We start from the raw sequence: 18,414 nt of genomic DNA on the forward strand, positions 1-18,414 counted from the left end.
TCTTGCTGAAGGCTATGCAAAAATTTCTTGGTAAGTATATGTGCAACTGGTTTTTTTTAATCCATTAGTATTAAGTACCCCTAAATACCAGTGCTTATGTGCAGGAATAGTCCATAATTGGAAAGATAGATGAGACTTAATTCATTGGATTAATCATAAAATGGTCAGAGGTGATTACAATTAGGTGACTTCCAAATGTAGTCCCAAAATAAACCATGTTGCAAGACAGTTAATTGCCATTTCTTTACCAACATCCAAAGTTGTCCTGACTTTTATGTCCTGGATTATATTCTTGTGGCATTGCTTCAGATATGGGAATTGAATAGCTGTACACAGAGGAAAGAAACAATGGGAATCAAATAAAAGTGCTATGTACACTTGGAAAAGTTTTGTGAGAGGGAAAAATATTAACAAAACACAGAGGTTGCTTAATGCATCAGCCTGTGCTCCATCTGATCAGTATCTCTGGGATCATGCGATTTTACAAGCTTAGAGATGATATAATATTTAGGTCAGAATTTGAAGTTCAAATTGCTAATGGGCCGTTTTAGCTCGAGGTTCTTTGAATTTTGGCAGATTCTGTGCCTGAGTTTGCCTAAGTGAAGAGTAGCATGCTTTACTCCCCTTTCATTATGGAGTGCTTCTTCCCCCATATTCCTTAGTGGGGGATTTCATAAAACATCAACAGCTACAGCACTGGCCTCTCACTGACTCATCATTACCTCAAGTCCTTAAATAATTTCAGAATTCCATTCAACCACTTCTGGTGGAATTGTTCAAAACAAGGGAAGCAGGATGTGTTGTAAAATTCCATCTATCGTAACAGTGATAGGGGTACTAACAGGCTAGTTTCCAAATCACAGAACATAGTTTTATATGAAAACCAGTACAAATGTAATAGCCCTTGGTATAAACTTGATTGTGTAGTTTTTGTCAAATATAAATAAACTTATGAAGTGTTATGAAGTACAGAAAACTATCAAAAAGCTATACTAGACCTTAGGTATGTTGAAGAAGCCTTTATTATCTGTATTACAAAAGAAAGAAGCAGAAGTTGCTGCCATAGACCATCATGATGACATGTGCGCAGTGATATTAAGATGCAAATGCTTTGGTTATGGGCTTGCATCCCCACATTTGATTCATGCATGTAAGTTATATTTGTATGATGACATCCATGTGCTTTTTGTCATCCTCCCACTTGCTCACCAAGTGCAGATTCTTTGGTACAAATTTACAGGGGTTGAATGAGAAGTAATTAATATCTCCAATAATATAAGTGACCAACAAATGCAGTATTAACATGCTAGAAGCCTTGACATGTCCTTTTCTTTTTTATTATTCTTTCATTCAGTATTATCTGATGCTTGGAAACTGCCTGGACAAATCCCTGCAGTTTTCTTGGCATGGTTTTTAAGAAGTGGTTGCCTCCTTTTTGGGATTGAGAAAAAGTGACTGGCTCAAGGTCACCTAGCTGGCTTCATACCCAAGTGGGACTAGAATTCATAATTTCCTGGTTTCTAGCCTGATGCCTTAACCACTACACAAAACGTGTTCTTGATGTGTCCTTTAGCATCTGTTATTTCACTTCCGGAGTTGCTGTGACAACACATTCATGTTATTGTTCATGAAATCAAAGCTTTCAGTGAATACACATCAGTGTAGTGTGCCATGATTCAATTTTTGACTATTGAAAGTCTTCTTCCAACTGAAATGTACCACTTAGTGCAGGTTGTTTATGGTGATGACTATGTTGATATGAATACTGTGCATCACTGGACCAAAAAAATGTCAAGATGGTAAATAAACCAGGAAGAGCTGATTTTCTGTGATCAAAGACAAAATAGATAACCTATGACTGCAACCAATGAGTTTCATATGAGACAGGTTGAAGACAATCAGCTGAATATTCAAAGTGAAATTTGCTGTCAAGCTTTGTTTTTCACAGGAATGTGTGGGATCACTTTATTGATCACATTATTGATCTTCATTATTATTGTTCAATATCAGAAGGTCTGTGCAAGAAGGGTTCCTTGAATGCTAACAGATAGAGAGAAATAGAAAAGTTTTACATTTCAGGTAAAACTCTTAAGAGTTGACATTTTGTAGTACTTGTTGTCACACCACAGAAATAAGGATGAGAATAATAATAACAATAACAACAGCAGCAGCAGCAACCACAACAATAATAGTGTTCCAATATCTCAGGGGTTGCCACAAAGAAAAGGGAGTCAAGCTATTCTCCAAATCATCTGAAGGCAGGACAAGAAGCAACGGATGGAAACTAAGCAAGGAGAGAAGCAACCTAGAACTAAGGAGAAACTTCCTGACAGTTAGAACAATTAACCAGTGGAACAACCTGCCTCCAGAAGTGGTGAATGCTCCAACACTGGAAGTTTTTAAGAAGAGACTGGACAGCCATTTGTCTGAAATGGTATAGGGTTTCCTGCCTGAGCAGGGGGTTGGACTAGATGACTAGATGACCTCCAAGGTCCCTTCCAATAATAATAATATTATTATTGTCCAAAACTTTGAAACAATGATTAAGCAGAGTTTGGAAGCACAAGATGGAAATTTTTGATACAGCATCACATTGCTTGGCCTCATACATCATGAGCTACCTAAGAAACTAACCTGAAGTTGATTGTCACCCTTTTACTCCATCTACTATATAGTCCAAACATGGTACTTCCACCTTTTCCCAAAAATTGAAGAAATACAGTTGTGAGCATTTGTTTGACTCAGAAGTAGAAGCGGAAAGGATTATCTTGACATGTTTGAAGAGATTAAGTGTGGGGTTCTTTAGCATTATTTAGCTTCCCAATTGTTGGCAGAAGTGCAGTAAATGGTGGTAATATATGGAGAAGTAAATACAAGTAACAAAAGAGCTCATTTCAAAGATTATTTTCCTAATTCATTTATTAAAATATTCCAAATTTACAGTTATAAAGGTGGAGGCATTAGTTTTCATTTAACCCTCATATCTTCCCCAAGATTTGCTGGCCAAAGATAAGAAGCAGGTAAAATGTGTGTTTTACAAAACTGCAATACGACTGGGGTGCATATAGGTGTGACTGGTTGGTACATGATCTTTCTGGAGAAGGTAAATTAGAAAGAAGTAGTACTATTACTGTTACAGGAAAACATTGGCACTCAAATCCATACAGAACATGTTTTAGCTACTCTTTTCTATAGCGACTTAACTTAAATATGCATAAAATGCCTCCATGTCTTTCCCTTTGAATGTGTATTTAATTTTAAAGTCCTTTTCTGAACTTGGTCTTTTCCTTGACTGATCCCCTTTGCACCTGGTTTGAAAGAATCAGTATGCTGGTAATTCTCCTGAACTGTGTCACTTTGGGCATGTTCCACCCTTGTGAAGACATGGGCTGTGACTCTCCACGCTGCAAGATTCTCCAGGTAAAATCTGTTTTATCTTTATGCCAGTTTGTCAAAATGTATTATAAGAAAGAGGCCTTAGCCTAGTGGGAAAAGAAGCCCATGTTTTGACTGCAACAGGCTTCAGGTTCAATCTCTAACATCTCTAGCTTTCTTTTTCTTTTGTTTAAAGGACCAACTAGGACTCTACATGGGACTGCCCTTGAAAAGTATCCAGAAATTTCAATTAGTCCAAAATACAGTGGCCTGCATGGTTTTGTGCAGGCCTAAATGTGCACATATCTCATCTCTCCTCCTGGTACTGCATTGGCTGGCAATTTGTTTCTGGGTCCAATTCAAGGTGCTGTTTGTCACCTCCAAAGACATATATGGCTTGGAACTAGGTTATTTGAAGGACCCTCTTTCCCAGTCACATCTACCTGACCCACCAGAGGGAGAACAGGGAGGCAGGAAATGTTACAGATCCCCTCTCCTAATAACCTAGCAGGATGAAGAAGTAAGGCCTTCTCCATGGTGGTTCCCTCCCTATGGAACATCATCTCTGAGGAGATAAAATTGCCCCCCACTTTGGCACTCTTTTGGAAGTCCCTGGGGATTTACCACAGGGAACCCAGAGTTGGATGGAGCCCATCAAGTGGGCTTATTTGATTGATTGATTGATTGTTGTCATCAGGGGCATGGGGGGTTATTGCTTTTTATTGATTTTTATATTGGGTTTTTATCTTTGTAAGCTACTGGGAGTCAGTGAAAGTGAGTTGAGAGGTCATATAAATTTTCACAAATAAAGAAATAAGGAACATGATATGCAAGTCTGAATGAGAATAGCTCTCATGGCAAATGTTTTCACCTTATTTAAGACCTTATATCCCATGTCCTACATTCCATAGATGTAGGAAAGTTCTGTTAGATGCAATTCTCTCTCTGATCTGTTTGCCATGTCGGTAAAGAACCAAGATGGATTTCTTACCTATCATTCTTGAGCTATCCATATGCATAGTTTTCCTGACATATATCCAAGGAAAGCAGTAAATGTTAAATTTACTGCAGAGACTAGCAGGAATTAGAATACTCAGAGCCAAACATTTATTTGGGATGGGGAACTCACCTCAAATCCAAACATTATTCAGTGTGGGAGATCTACCGAGAACTGAAATTTGGATCTAAAGAGGAAGCAAAACCACCAATTCCCACTGTTAAAATATAGGGGAGTTGTTTTTGACACAAGGTGGGGCAAACAATCTGTCAGATGAGGTTGATTCATAGTCTAGTTTGTTCAGATCTTACCTAAATAAATCTGATTGTGATTGGAGACTCATAGCCAAGCTGAAAAGGCTTTCTTCACTCACTTTGGCACTGGAGATGAGGAAATGTCCAGATATAATATAGCTGTGCATTTTCAACTCCTTTTCTGGGGATGAAATAATTTCCTTGCCCATCATTCTTTTACACTTAGAAATGTGGGAAGTGTTGTCTTTAGGAGCATATAAAATTGTGATGGAAGATGGCCTTAGAACAGATTGGGTCAGATTTCTTGAAAAATGAACTGCCACTACTTCAGATTTTTGTCACAGATCCTGCTTCTTTATCTTTCAGAGTTTTGATGATTTTATCTTTGCCTTCTTTGCGGTGGAAATGATAATCAAGATGATTGCCTTGGGGATTTTTGGGAAGAAGTGCTACCTGGGAGACACGTGGAATCGTCTGGATTTTTTTATAGTTGTAGCTGGGTAAGTCAGAAATTAATTCTCAAACAAAAAGCAACTTTCTGCTGAAAACAGCTGAGAAACAGATTATCGTGTTCATATTTCTTAGTTATTACATTAGCTAAACAGAATAAATGTAGAAAGTTTTAGCATAATATTTTGCCTAGCGCAAATTGTATAGAGTTTCAATTGCTTAGTTCTACTTTTTAATGTTTCAAGCTTTACTCTGGCAACCTTTCTCTCCCAGGGCCCCTCCAGATGTGTTGGGAACTGCAATTCCCAGAGTGCAACCAATAGTAGCCTTGGCTGAAAATTCTCAGCACTGCAATCCTCATACACGCCAATTACGCCATACATACAAAGAGCGAAAATGCAACAGAGGCCTATTATTTATTTTTCCCCATTCAGAATTATATGATAGATGTCAGTGAACATTTCCACGGCATTTGGAGTACTTTCTTTCAGCTACTGAAAGACATTAAAGGCGCTATAAATAATTTCATTGGAGATTTATGGAGTGTTTTATAAATCCCAGCCAAGAGTTGCTGTGTTAATGTTATTTCTTGTGTGCAAAGTTGGAATTTTCCGGGGTTCCTGCACCAGTGGCCTCAGAGTCATTCTCTTCTCCTTTTGATGCAAAAGGCTCAGGAGATGCTGATATGGACATGGGGAGGTGGAAGATGGAACATGAGGGTATTTTTAGGAAAATTCAGAGACCTCTAACTTTGCAGCAGATTAGTTTCCTTCTGTGCGATACTCATATACTTCTCCAAAAGCATTTTCTTACCTGCAAAGAATATTAATGAAAAGATGGTGTTCTTATGCACAGCACATGTTCTTTTCCTCGTGTAATGATCCACATATCTATGGGGGGGGAACAACCTTGGCAAACTGCAGAGGCAGATGTATTAAGAGACATAAAGAGTCAGAAAGTCTGGATGTCCAGTTTAGCCCTACTTGTTTAAGAGCAAAAGGATCAGGCAGGAGCCCATGTTTGTTAGCTTCAGGGCAGACTTTGTATGCCATGTTTGGAGCTGCTTTCCAAAAGTGGATGGACCAGACCCATTCTGACAAGGAATGAATGGAATGCTTTCAGCAGCATTTAAGCAGTTTTACTCCTTAAAATGTCCAAGCCCTCCAAATGGGGGGGGAGGAAGACTAGAGTTTTGGCCTCACAACTCAGAGTAGGGAACAAAGAAGGAGTCCTAATGGATCTTTTTTTTTTTTTTATGCCTGGCACAGGGTGTGGTCAGGTCTCCTAGGACTGGACTTTTAAAAGGTTTCATTCATCTAATCAGTTGCAGTTCATCATTACTGCTCCTTTTGGTTATTGTAGAGGATTTTCCAATGTTTACTTGGGAAAGGATATTATTTGGTGATTGAGGACTTGATTTATCAATATAAAGTGTCAGAGCATGAACAGTCTTATTGTGCTGAGGTAACCTATGAGTAAATACAGTAAATAGTGGTTTGTATTAAATGATGGTTTTTATTACACTATCTACAATATACTTCTTCTTGTGCCATATCCATTATCAGATGTTGGCGATCATGTTGGCGATCCTGTTTTTATCAGCAGCCGCGTGAAAAAGTGTTGCTGATTTTTGTCCAAACCAGTCCCTTAGATTTTGAAGCCATGATGTTCTTCTTCTGCCTGGACCTTGTTTGCCTCCAATCTTTCCCTGGAGGATTAAATGGAGTGTGCCGTATTTTTCTGGGTGTCGCATCACATGTCCAAAATATTCTAATTTTCATTTTTTAATTGTTTTGATGATTTCCCTTAGCTTTCCCAGACGGCTTATCACCTCCTCATTTCTGATCTTGTCAACCCAGCTTCTACAATATACACTAGAAACAAAATACATACACGTGATAATAGAGCAAACTCCAACATACAGCAATTACAGCAGGAAACGGACTAGAGAGAACACAGCAGCAAAAGTCTTCCCTTTTATACTCAGGCTCTTAAAGGTATACAGACACCTGCTGAGTCATTCCTATCATTGCATCCTCCACCTTACATACATCGGCTGGTTAGCCTTTAAATCATTATCCTGACATAAAACTCCAAATGTGACCCCAAGTAGCAATTGATGAGAAATCCCCCAAACTTGCTGCTGGTCAAAGAAGACTGTTATGCTGTATAGGATAGACTAGAGATCTGTGTAATGTTTTTAATGGCCTAGAGTTAGCCTTGAATTTTCTGCAGGAAATCACATGTGGTCAACCTTATTAAAATACAGAGTGATACCAATAAAAGAGAATATTTGTAGCTCAAGGCTGAAATGGGGTGGGATGTCTTTGGTGCTCTCTGAGCTTGGTTGTTTTCTTGCAGACATTTCATTACTGTACAATACAGTACTGGTGATGTTACTTAGTTTGGGTAAGGAAATGTCTGCAAGAAAATAAGGACCCCCTCACAGAGTAACCCCTTTTTTTATATCCAGAGACTACCTTGTGTATTCTTAAATCTCCAGGTATTTGTATCCCTGAGCAGCCATTCTCTATTATCCCACACAAACCCCACAGTCGAGAAAAGGAAGTGAATAAGGAGGGTCTAGGACAATTCACCACAGCCAACTCACTGTGGCGATTTCACCATGGACATCTTGCCACGGCCAACTCACCACAGGACAACTCACCGTGGCCAACTTGCTGTGGGACAACTTGCTACTTTATCCACCACTGTTTCTTTGATATTATTTCACAAAAAGATAATATTTATATGGAATTTTCTGTGGTGAGTTGTCCCGTGGGAAGTTGGCTACATTGAAATGGCCACGTCGAATTGGCCATGGTGATATGGCTGTGGTGAAATGGCCATGGTGACTTGTCCCATTCCGGAATAAGGATTGTAGGCAAAGGTGTGACAGCAGCAACAGATGTCCCCAACACCTCTCTGTCCCCACTTGCAGCCAGCAAGTGGGCAGTATGAATGGTGTTCCTTGCCGTCTTCCGTGGGCCTCCTTGCTTCCCATGGCACTCACAGTGTTAACTTTTGCAGACAGCAGCAATCAAGGAAGGCCACTGTGAAGGCTGACAGCCACAAACCCCACTTTCCTTTGTTCCCTGCCAGCCTATGTGCTGCTTTCCATACTGTAAGGCCTCTGCAGCTTTGGGCGGACATAGCTGGCATCCTCCTCAAGCATTTGCTCTGGCTCCAGAAATATGGGTAGTCTCAGTTTCATGCCGATTGTCCAAATGGATGAGGTTTCAGCAAGTTTGTTTAAAGCATGAAGGCTGCATTCCAAAAAGGGGATATTTCAGTCAAAATGTGCGTGATTGCCCTTTTGTTTTGAGGGAACGGGACCAAGTTTTTGCCTTTCATGAAGTGGGTTTTTTTTTTCTTCTTCCAGAGGCACCTGGTTTAAATTAAAGGTTTTTTTTTTCTAGCACCCGAGAATCTCCTGGCTGAGGTTTCCAATCCACATGAAAAGTTTCTGGCCTTCAGCCAAGAGGGTTAAATTTCCTTGACACATAAAGAGCTTGGAGGTCTCTCTCTCTCTCTCTCTCTCTCTCTCTCTCTCTCTCTCTCTCTCTCTCTCTCTCTCTCTCTCTCTCTCTCTCTCTCTCTCTCCACCTTCCTATTCACAAAGAATGGCTTGAATCTCTTAGACTTCTGCCCCTACACACACACACACACCCTTTTGTATATAATGAACTGGAATTTCCTGAAATGTACTAAAGCACGGGTGTCAAACTCGCCACATCATGTGACATGTCGCAATGAATCATGACTTTTTTTGCATTGCCAGAGCTGGGGTGGGTGCAGCCTCCGTATGATGCAACCGGCCCATGGGCCGGAGGTTTGACACCCCTGGACTAAAGGGTTTGAGAAATAAACCACAATGGCCACATTTTTGGGGTTAGGAAGTCAGCAGCAAAAGCCCATCATGCTGGTAGAAGCAACTTTTTAGAGGGATGATAGGTTCTTATAAGATCCTCCTGATGTTCATCATCAGCAGCAGCAGCAGCAGCAGCAGCACTTAACTTTTCTTTAATTTAAGCTATAGAGTTCAAAGCAGCACACACACATGTAGGAGGCACAGCATCATGGTTGCAAGGATTCCTGAGATGGTGTTCCCAATCCCCTCAACCACAGTTGTGTTTTATGTGGCAGGAAATACATGGGGATGCAGTAATCGTATTAGCTGTAAATTGTTTTAATTTAAACAAAATGTTGGTTTCAGTATAAATAAAATGTTTTGTCACTTTTTTTTAAATGCCTGGCTCGTCTTTGAACTGATCGTTGTGACCTATGGCCACCCCAGAGTTGTGCATCTTTCTTTTAGGGAGGAAGATTAAGTCAAATGAGACTTGCTTACAATTACATGGACTGAGGTGTGGGTCCGGGTGTAAAGAAGTCTCTGCTCAAACTTATAATCCATTGTAGTATATAAAGTCTAATAGTAGCTTAGCTGGCTCCATTATTGCAGCTCTCTAACATCTGGAAGCTTTCTCTAACTTGATGCTGTCCAGAAGTATTGAAGCCATGGCCAGCCTGGCAGAAATACAGCTGGGATTCTGGAACTTGCTGTCTCCACAACCTGGAGGCTACCAGGTTGGAGAAGGCTGATGTATGATATAAAAATCTGCATTGGGTTTGCTCCTGGCTGCCGATTTGAGGAAGCCCTTGGCAGGCAATTCAATCTCTATTATTTTTACTAGTTACAATGAACTTTGGACAGGAATTTGCCAAGAAGGGTACTACATCAAGGTCAAGGAATAATCATAATTTAACTTTGAGATTATATAGATAATTATAGTCATGCAGGTTTCATCAGTGGAGTAGCAGAGGAGGTGGTCCAGGAGCAATGTTAGGAGCAGTGGTGAACTCTGATAGCTGCTTGAGGATGCTTTTTTGGGGTCTCAAGCCTGCTTCTCAAAGTTTTGCTATAGGACTCAGTTAAACAAACAAGGTTTTAGATTTCCTGTTAGGTAAATGTGGATTTTGAACCCAGGACAGTCTTCTTAGTTGGCCAAAGGCTGTTAGTGACTGCAAATAATCTGATCTTACTTTCCCTACTCTTCCTAAGGACTCTGGATATTGCCATAAATCACAATATGGTCAAGTCCAAGTTTAAGACCTTTGATTCTTCTTTTATTAGCGTGTAAATTTATTTAAATTTAGTTAAATCCTTACATGCATAAAATGTGATTTGACACCTGCATAATAACTGAAGTCCTTTTTACCTAGAGCTGATTGTCAAGGTGGAAGTATAAGAAAAAAAATGAACCCAAATCCCTAAATACATCTTACATTTGTTTATGAGTTTGTAAGCAGGTAGTTTATTCTTAGTACTTTTGAAAAAGATGATCCTAATGTGATGAATTATCAGTCCCAAATTACAGAATTGGCTGTTCTGCAAAGTGAAATCCAAATCATCACAGAGACACCAGATCAAGGACAGCTATATTCTTGTCTCCTCCTTTTTTTTCAAGAGAGAGAGTTCTACATCCTCCCTAGCTAACTCCACCTGTCTCATTTTAGAGCAGTGTTTTTCAAACTTGTCAACTTTAAAATGTGTGGATTTCAAAAGCCTAGAATCCCCAGCCAGCTGGTTGAGGAATTCTGGGAGTTGAAGTCCACAGATCTTAAAGTGGCCAAGGTTGAGAAACACTAGCATAAATAATGATTTCTTTCCTTTTTTGTTTTTGAGAAAAAATCACCCTATTTTCATGTGTTGGTATTAGCTCTTTGAAGTAGTCAGACCACCAGCACAACTATGTGTACTAACTCTGTATTATATGGTTAGATTAACAGAATCTTGCAAGACTGCAATTATTTCTCTTGTACTCTCCAGAAAACTAGGACAGGTCTTCCTGAAACACTTCCCACACTCCTCTCCCTACTGTGAACTCAGTTACCTTTGACATGATGATAGTCTACCCTGTATCTCTTCCACCTCTCTCCCAAGGTCATTCTCATATACCAGTGGTGGTGAACCTTTTAGAGACCAAGTGCCCAAACTGTAACCCAAAACCCAGTTATTTATCGCAAAGTGCCAAGGTGCCCTCAGGGGGTCGGGGGGTGTCCCACTGGGTGGGCATGGCTGCAGTGGTCACAGCAGACTGGGTGAGCGTGGCATCCCGGGGGGCCAACGCCGCTTGCTCGCTCACATCCTGCCCTGTCGTTTCCAAATGCTACAGGCTCGCTACTCTGGCAACTCTGCTGGAGCAACAGCATGTGTGTCCACAGAGAAGGCTCTGAGTGCCACCTCTGACACATGTGCCATAGGTTCGCCACCATTGTCATATACCATTACAGTTGGCTAAGAGATGGTCAGAATATCCACCAACAAACGAAAGTGCATTTTAACATCCTTTTAAAAAGAAAAATTGTGTGCTTGGCAGGGCAAACACTGATCAGAATTTGGGAAAGAATCCACTTCTGCTGAGCCCAAACTAAATTAAATGGTAGCCATCAGAGATGATTCTTTATTTCAGGGCCAACTATTTGACCCAAACAGAATATGTGCAACAGAGCTATCAATTCAGTCTCACATTACCCCCAAGGGTTCAGTTATTACATCATGGTAACTATGAGAATCCTGTTTAATAATCCTGCATCATCCATGGGGGAACTCTGGGGAACGTAGAGCATCATTTTGTGCATCCAAATTCCTCTCTGCTATCTAGGCTGCATTGCCCCTTTTCTCACCAGCACGTTCTGAGAGTCGCGTGCAAAGAAGACAGCATGTAATTCTGAACATGTGTGAAGCTTGCTGAATTGAAACCTAGCCGAGGCTTCCCTCCTAGGCTTTTGCTTGGCCAATTTAGCACAGTCTAATAACATCTGCAATGCTTTGTTCATGCCAGGCTTTGGGGGCCAATTCAGATGTGTTGAAACTCCTTTTCCGAACATGTCTTTCAGAGACCAGTCTGGACAAGATCTTCCATGAGCTGACCCTTGGTTTACACTGCAGAGGGATTTTAACTAGCAGTAGGAAAGCATATGCCACTTGCTAGCCATGGCTGAATTTTTTCAATGAGCAGCCAGTTGGTTAGGATAGAGAGCACGGTGCTGTCTAGATACACGAGCAACATTGGAAAATGAAGTCAGGAGGGAATTTGGAGCAAGGGAAGAAGGACTGAAGCTTTCAGAGTTGTTGTTAGACCATATTGCTTAAGTCACTTTCTCCAGAAGATTTATATATATATTTGCTTTGTTTTGCTTCAAATTGATTCTGTTTGGAACTATTTCCCCTTTCTCCATATATATGTTTAAAGGACTAAAACTCTCCATTATTAAAGCAAAGAAATGTAAGGATAATTAGTCTGGAGTTCACACTCAGTCATTCTGTCTTTGTTTTATGCAAAAAAAAAATCATTATCTAAGCAGAGTTCTATCACAGACAGGCAATGTATTTTTCAATACACTGGTAGATTTAGACATGCTTATTTATTTTATTTTTATCTGTCCAATTTATATGGCCACCCATCTCACCCAAGTCATTCTGGGTGGCATACAATAAAACCAGCAATTAAAGCATTCTGCAGAACCAATTAAAGCAACAAATATAATATAGCAAAAATAAAATGCAGACATTTCCCTTAGTGCCATTTAGCTCCCTTCCCTACCTAACTTTAATTTAAAAGAAAAAAGAAACTCTTAGGAATGTGAGCTTGGAGGTGGTAGAGAAGATCCTATAATGCCAGAGGGACAAATGGAAGCAGTTTCAGGGTGGTCCATGTGGTTTTTGTGATGGCTTATACCTCACCGTGGCAGATCATTTTCGGACCTAGTAGAAATCCCCCAACATTCCAAATATTTATTCATTCATTAGATTTATCCCCATTTTTTTCCTCTAGCCACTTAAGACAACGCAGATACCACTATCCCCTTTCAGTATTTTTCCCCATAATAAACCCCATGGGGGTTATTGGTCTAAATAAGAGAATGTGAGTGGCCCAAAGTCAATCTGTAAACTTCTATGACTGAAAGTAGGCCGAACTTCGTTCTCCCTGCTGCTAATCCAGCACTTTAACCATCCTGCTGGCTCTAATTCTAAAATGGTTGCTTGCCTCAGGCAGATATTATGGAAGGGCTGGCTGTTTGAAATTACATATATGATGAAATATTGATGGAGTATTTAACAGATTTGCTCTCAGAACTTGCTGCTTGGTGGGTCACAATGGTTGTGTCTTTTGAAGCATGTGTGTGTCTGCAGAGAAGATATTTCAACTATCCTGATGTGCTTTAGATGGGGTTTTGAAAGGGCCATGCCGAATCTTTGAGAGATAGGGCTACTTCAGTACAGGAGAATGAGGAACATGCTGGGAAAAGCAGAGCCTCTTCAGATTGTTCGGAAAATTTTAATGCTAATTATCTTGATGGAACTATATAATATTGCCCTAAGCAATGCTATGCTAGTTACATAACAATAAGTAATAATTCTTCACGCCTTTGAGCACATGGGTAGTCTTTCTCTTTTAAAGGTCCCACTACTTTGGAATTTAACCAGAAATTCTGGATAACAGCCACATCAGCATTTGTTATGAACTGCCCTATTCCTGTTGGGACCCAATCTAAAGCAATCCAGCTAGCAAAGATTAACATTTTCAATATGAATATTCTCTTTCCCTCTCCTTCTCCCCAAGCTCATCGACTTTCATTGAAGTTTCATTGCTGAGGAATATATGTCCCTTTTTCCTTTGTTACCTTATATAGCTTTCCTTTCTACAGAGAGAGCTGAAAGTTATTGGAAAAATGTAATGTCTGTCTGCCTCTCTCTCTCTTTCATCTACATTATCTATCTATCTATCTATCTATCTATCTATCTATCTATCTATCTATCTATCTATCTATCTATCTATCTATATTGTTTTGAAACAAGAATGTTTAATGGGGTAGTAAATTGCTTTAACAATGGCCTCTAGCACAGGAGTCCAACCCCTGGTCTGTGGACCTGTATCGGGCCGCAGCATGACAGCAACTAGTTTGCACAAACAAGCAAAGCCCCATCTGCGGGATGCAGGCAACACACAAAACCACCCACTCTCTGGTCTATGGAAAAAACTTTCTTCACGGAACCAGTCCCTGGTGCCCAAAAGGTTGGGAACCTCTGCTCTAGCAGGACTGGACTAGCTTAGGGTTAAGGCAGTCTGACTATTATGATGTTCTGTTTACCCTTATTGAGGGCATCTGGTTCCTTCTACACAAATCTCCTAGACAAGGCCTTACCTTTACATTTTGCCCAGCTAAATTTTGAGGAACCTCATGATTCACTGTGATTATTTGATGCAAGTATTAACACTCTGCCCCAAAGTATTTTTCTACCATGTGTCCCTCCACTTAACAACTGGGCTTATTGAAGTTGAAAAGGAACATTAGCATGTTATCACATCTTTCTAAAACTGCAGCTCTGCCTAGAACAGGGCTGGATATAGAAATGAGGTGTTTTAATGATTCATGTAATTATCGGTCATTATTTCAATGGGCATTCTTGAAAAGTAATATTGAAAGCGTCACTGAAGTTTAACCAGGGATTTGGCAGCATACTTTGTCATCCAAAGAGTATGAGATCTTTGAGACTAAAAGATGGAGCAGGACATTTTCCAAAGGATATTGGTGCTTGGGAGGCTAATATACTTGGAATGATGCTAATTTGTTTAGGGCTTTGTAGAACAATATTTAAATGAATCATTGTGGCAGAGGTATTCCTGCCCAGGAATGAATGCAGTTAACATACAGTATCAGTCAAAGCTGATAATTGTGTCAGTCCTATAAGGCAGACCATACTAAGAACAGACATTATGTAGATATAAAACTCCTTTTCTTAGGATAACTATAGTAATTGTTGATGTTAGTTGCGAAGTCGTGTCCGACCCATCGCGACCCCATGGACAACGTTCCTCCAGGCCTTCCTATCCTCCACCATCTCCTGGAGTCCATCCAAGCCCATGCCTACTGCTTCAGTGACTCCATCCAGGCACCTCATTCTCTGTTGTCCCCTTCTTCTATTGCCCTCAATCTTTCCCAGCATTAGGCTCTTCTCCAGTGAGTCCTTCCTTCTCATTAGGTGGCCAAAGTACTTGAGTTTCATCTTCAGGATCTGGCCTTCTAAAGAGCAGTCAGGGTTGATCTCCTCTAGAACTGACCAGTTTGGTCACCTTCTCCAGCACCATAGTTCAAAGGCCTCAATTCTTTTGCGCTCAGCCTTTCTTATGGTCCAACTTACACAGCCATACATTGCAACTGGGAAAACCATGTAATAGAGTCTTGCAATTATCAGTGTACTTCCCCTTCTCTCTCTTTTATTGCCATGTGAATTGGAGGTGGGAGGCCAATCTGCCAGAGTGATTTTCATAAAACACATTCATGATCTGTGTTTATTGACTTTGCTTGTTGGAAGCTTGTAAGAAGTTACAAGTTTCAATCACATGAGGTCCTTGTGAGCCTCACTTAAATGTTGGCAACAAGGACCTCTGAGATTGCCATCAGTAAGTTATGCAGTTGTTTGATGTCATGCTTTAAGACCACATTGCTTAATCTAATTGCTGTCATAACCCGAGGACTTTTTGTACTGATTAAAGTTCTTTCTAAATTCCATAATACTCCCAGCAGATTTTAAACAGTATTGTAGAGAAGACAGTGCATTGAGTTGTGCAAAATTGCCAGGGAGCTAACCTAATGCTATTCTCGAGTCTACAGTCTATTTTACAGATAAGAGTGGAATCATATAATGATGTTTCCAATACCAAATTAAGTTCAAAACCAGTTCAAAGGAAGCCACGATCAACAGTATTAAAAGTTGCTGAGAGATCAAGTAAGGGTTCCAAATTCACATTTCTTCTGGCCTCATTAAGGTAATCCACCATGGTGACCAAGGCTTATCCAGTAATCAGATAATCAGACTGGAATGTACACAAGAGCATGTTTAGCTCATTTCTTTCTTACTGTTGGAGCGGGTTTTTTTCTTTGGTTGGATTTGTTTTTAATCAATTTTTTTTGTTGCTTTGGCAATTGAGATTTATTTATTTTATTGATTTACTTATTTTAGATAATTTATATAGCCACCTACTCACAGAAACTATAGGTGGCTTACAGATAATAAAAACACAATGTAGAAACAATAAAAATAATAAAAAATAAAAAATAATGATAAAATAAACCCCCACCCCTCCTTAACAACAACACATACTCAAATCAACCATTTAATTGGCTCCATCTCATTCTGGGTTCCCGATGGCAAAACCATGCCTTTATGGCCTTGCGAAAGAGTGTCAGAGTAAGGACCGGTCTATTTTCTGGAGGGATGATGTTTCAGAGGGAGGGAGCCACTACAGCGAAGGCCCTTCTTCTGGGTCCCAGCAGATATACCTCTTTAAGGGACGGGACCCACAACATTCCTTGCCTCCCCACTCTCGTGGGTCAGGTGGATGTTATCGGCAAGAGATAGTCCCTCAGATAACCTGGTCCCATGCCATGAAGGGCTTTCAAGGTGACAACTAGCAACTAGTACCTGGAAGCAAGTCAATAACCAATGCAGCAGGAGAGATGACACATGTGCACACTGAAGTCTGCACAGATGGTCAATACATTGATAAATATATTTTAAAATAATGGCTATAAGTTGCAGCTATCTACGTAGATTATATTTTAAAATAAAGAAAAAAATCCTAATTGTAAGATTTGTACAATAGTGGGAAAGTATACCTATGGCAATTGTGAGTTCTCTATCCCAGGAGCTTTTTAAAAAAGGACTGGACAGACATCACTTGAGGATGGTTAAATTGGTTTTCCTAGACATTACTGAAGATTTAACAAGATTATTTTTGTAGTCCCTTCCAACTACTCAATTGTATGCTTCTGTGATGATAGTCTCCAAGAACATCTGCAGTTGAGCAGTCATCACTATTTCATTTGCCATACTCCAAAAGCAACATCAATGTTACTGACCTTCGGCCTGCACCTCCTTGTCCATGTTATCTGTTTCATCTCTTCCTTTTCCTCTCTTTGCTCATCACTCACTTTTTTCAGAGATTGGTGTTCTAGTAACAGGGAGATTTAAACATATTAGTCAAAAGAGGCTGGACTGAAAATAATGAATTATGGAATCCTGGAAACAGGTAATAAATTTTTTGGTGCATCAGGTTTCATGTGTCTTGTGGTGGTTAATTATATATATAAATATTTCTTCTGATCAATGCATACCAGTTACCCAGAGTGCAATGGGAGTTGCACCAATTTTGCATGCAAATTGCATTAAGTGCATTCATTTCTCTGATATGGAACTCTGTTTTTCAGTACAAATGAATCAGTTTGAGCCAGCCAACAGTCTGATGAGATGTGCAACAATTGAGATAGAGGAAAAAAAAGTGAATAAACAAGCAAACTGGAAAGCTGTATATACTTTATATGTAACGATTGTAACTCAGTTTCCCAGATGGTTGTGAGCCCAAAAGTAATTGAAGCATACCAATCTGTTCGCTTTATCCATTCTGATTCTTAATATGGAGCCATTAATTGTGACTAGTGATTTTGTGGTGTCTACTCATTTAGCTGTGAATCATCAGTTCAGCAATCTGCATGACTCCCAACCTTAATGCTAGTTAGTATTAGAAGCATCAGTAAAACTCTGGTTAATACTGGATGCTTCAGCAAAAGGAGCAATTGTGCAAAGATTGATTTTCCTTGATTTCTGCCTTTCGATCCCATCCTGTGCTTCTAACGTCAAAAGATGTGTGCCTGGAGACTTCCGGTTCCAGATCACGGCGCTCGCAGCTGAGCGATGAGACTGCTGTCTTCGCCAGCTGATTCTCTGCTGCCGGTAGACCCTTAATCAGGTTGAAAAGCCACCTTGGAGGGGCGGCTACCACTGAGGAGGTCCTTGTCGTCCGTGGGAGAGCGGCAGCTTCTTCCATGGCCCAAGATTGCTCTTTGGGCCGATGGTGGAAAGAACAGCCAGTAAAATGGCCGTTCACCTTGCCACTGTAACCAGAAGTCAGAAGAACAGTTAAGCACAGGAACCACCGTGGCTGAGCCGGGTGAGACTTTTTTTCTCCCTCTCTTCGTTTTTTTTTTCTTTTCTGCCTGTAAAAAGCACCTTTGAAATGATTTCCCTATCTAAGAAAGCGGCATTTGTGAGTGTGGGAAAAAGAAGCTTAAATGGACTGAATTAATTTAAAATGATTTTTTTCTATTTTTATTTATTTTTTCTTCACTTTGGGGTCTTGGAAAAATTTTTAAATATTGAATCTGCTATTGGACTTCTCTTTTTTTCTGTGTTTCCTGATCTTGTTTATGAGATTACTGGTCTCTGGGAGAAGATTTTACATTGTACTGAGGTCACCTTGTGGAAAAAGTTAA

The 18,414-nt window shown here is 40.1% G+C and overlaps 1 protein-coding gene across 10 annotated transcripts in view; it reads left to right on the forward strand.

The window, feature by feature from the left end:
- Window positions 1–3,070: 3,070 nt before the first annotated feature.
- Window positions 3,071–18,414, forward strand: part of LOC120299291 (voltage-dependent T-type calcium channel subunit alpha-1G-like) — a 217,005-nt gene continuing 201,661 nt past the window's right edge. For all 10 annotated transcript variants that reach the window (XM_039323952.1, XM_039323950.1, XM_039323956.1 and 7 more), the window contains exons 1-2: window positions 3,071–3,420; window positions 4,993–5,126. In XM_039323952.1, coding sequence (XP_039179886.1) covers window positions 3,328–3,420; window positions 4,993–5,126 — 227 coding nt within the window. In that variant the 5' untranslated portion in view covers window positions 3,071–3,327. The remainder of the gene's footprint in view (window positions 3,421–4,992; window positions 5,127–18,414) is intronic.

The sequence above is a fragment of the Crotalus tigris genome, unplaced genomic scaffold (assembly GCF_016545835.1).
Source record: "Crotalus tigris isolate CLP2741 ecotype Arizona unplaced genomic scaffold, ASM1654583v1 scf7180000024288.305614, whole genome shotgun sequence".
Classification (NCBI taxonomy): domain Eukaryota; kingdom Metazoa; phylum Chordata; class Lepidosauria; order Squamata; family Viperidae; genus Crotalus; species Crotalus tigris.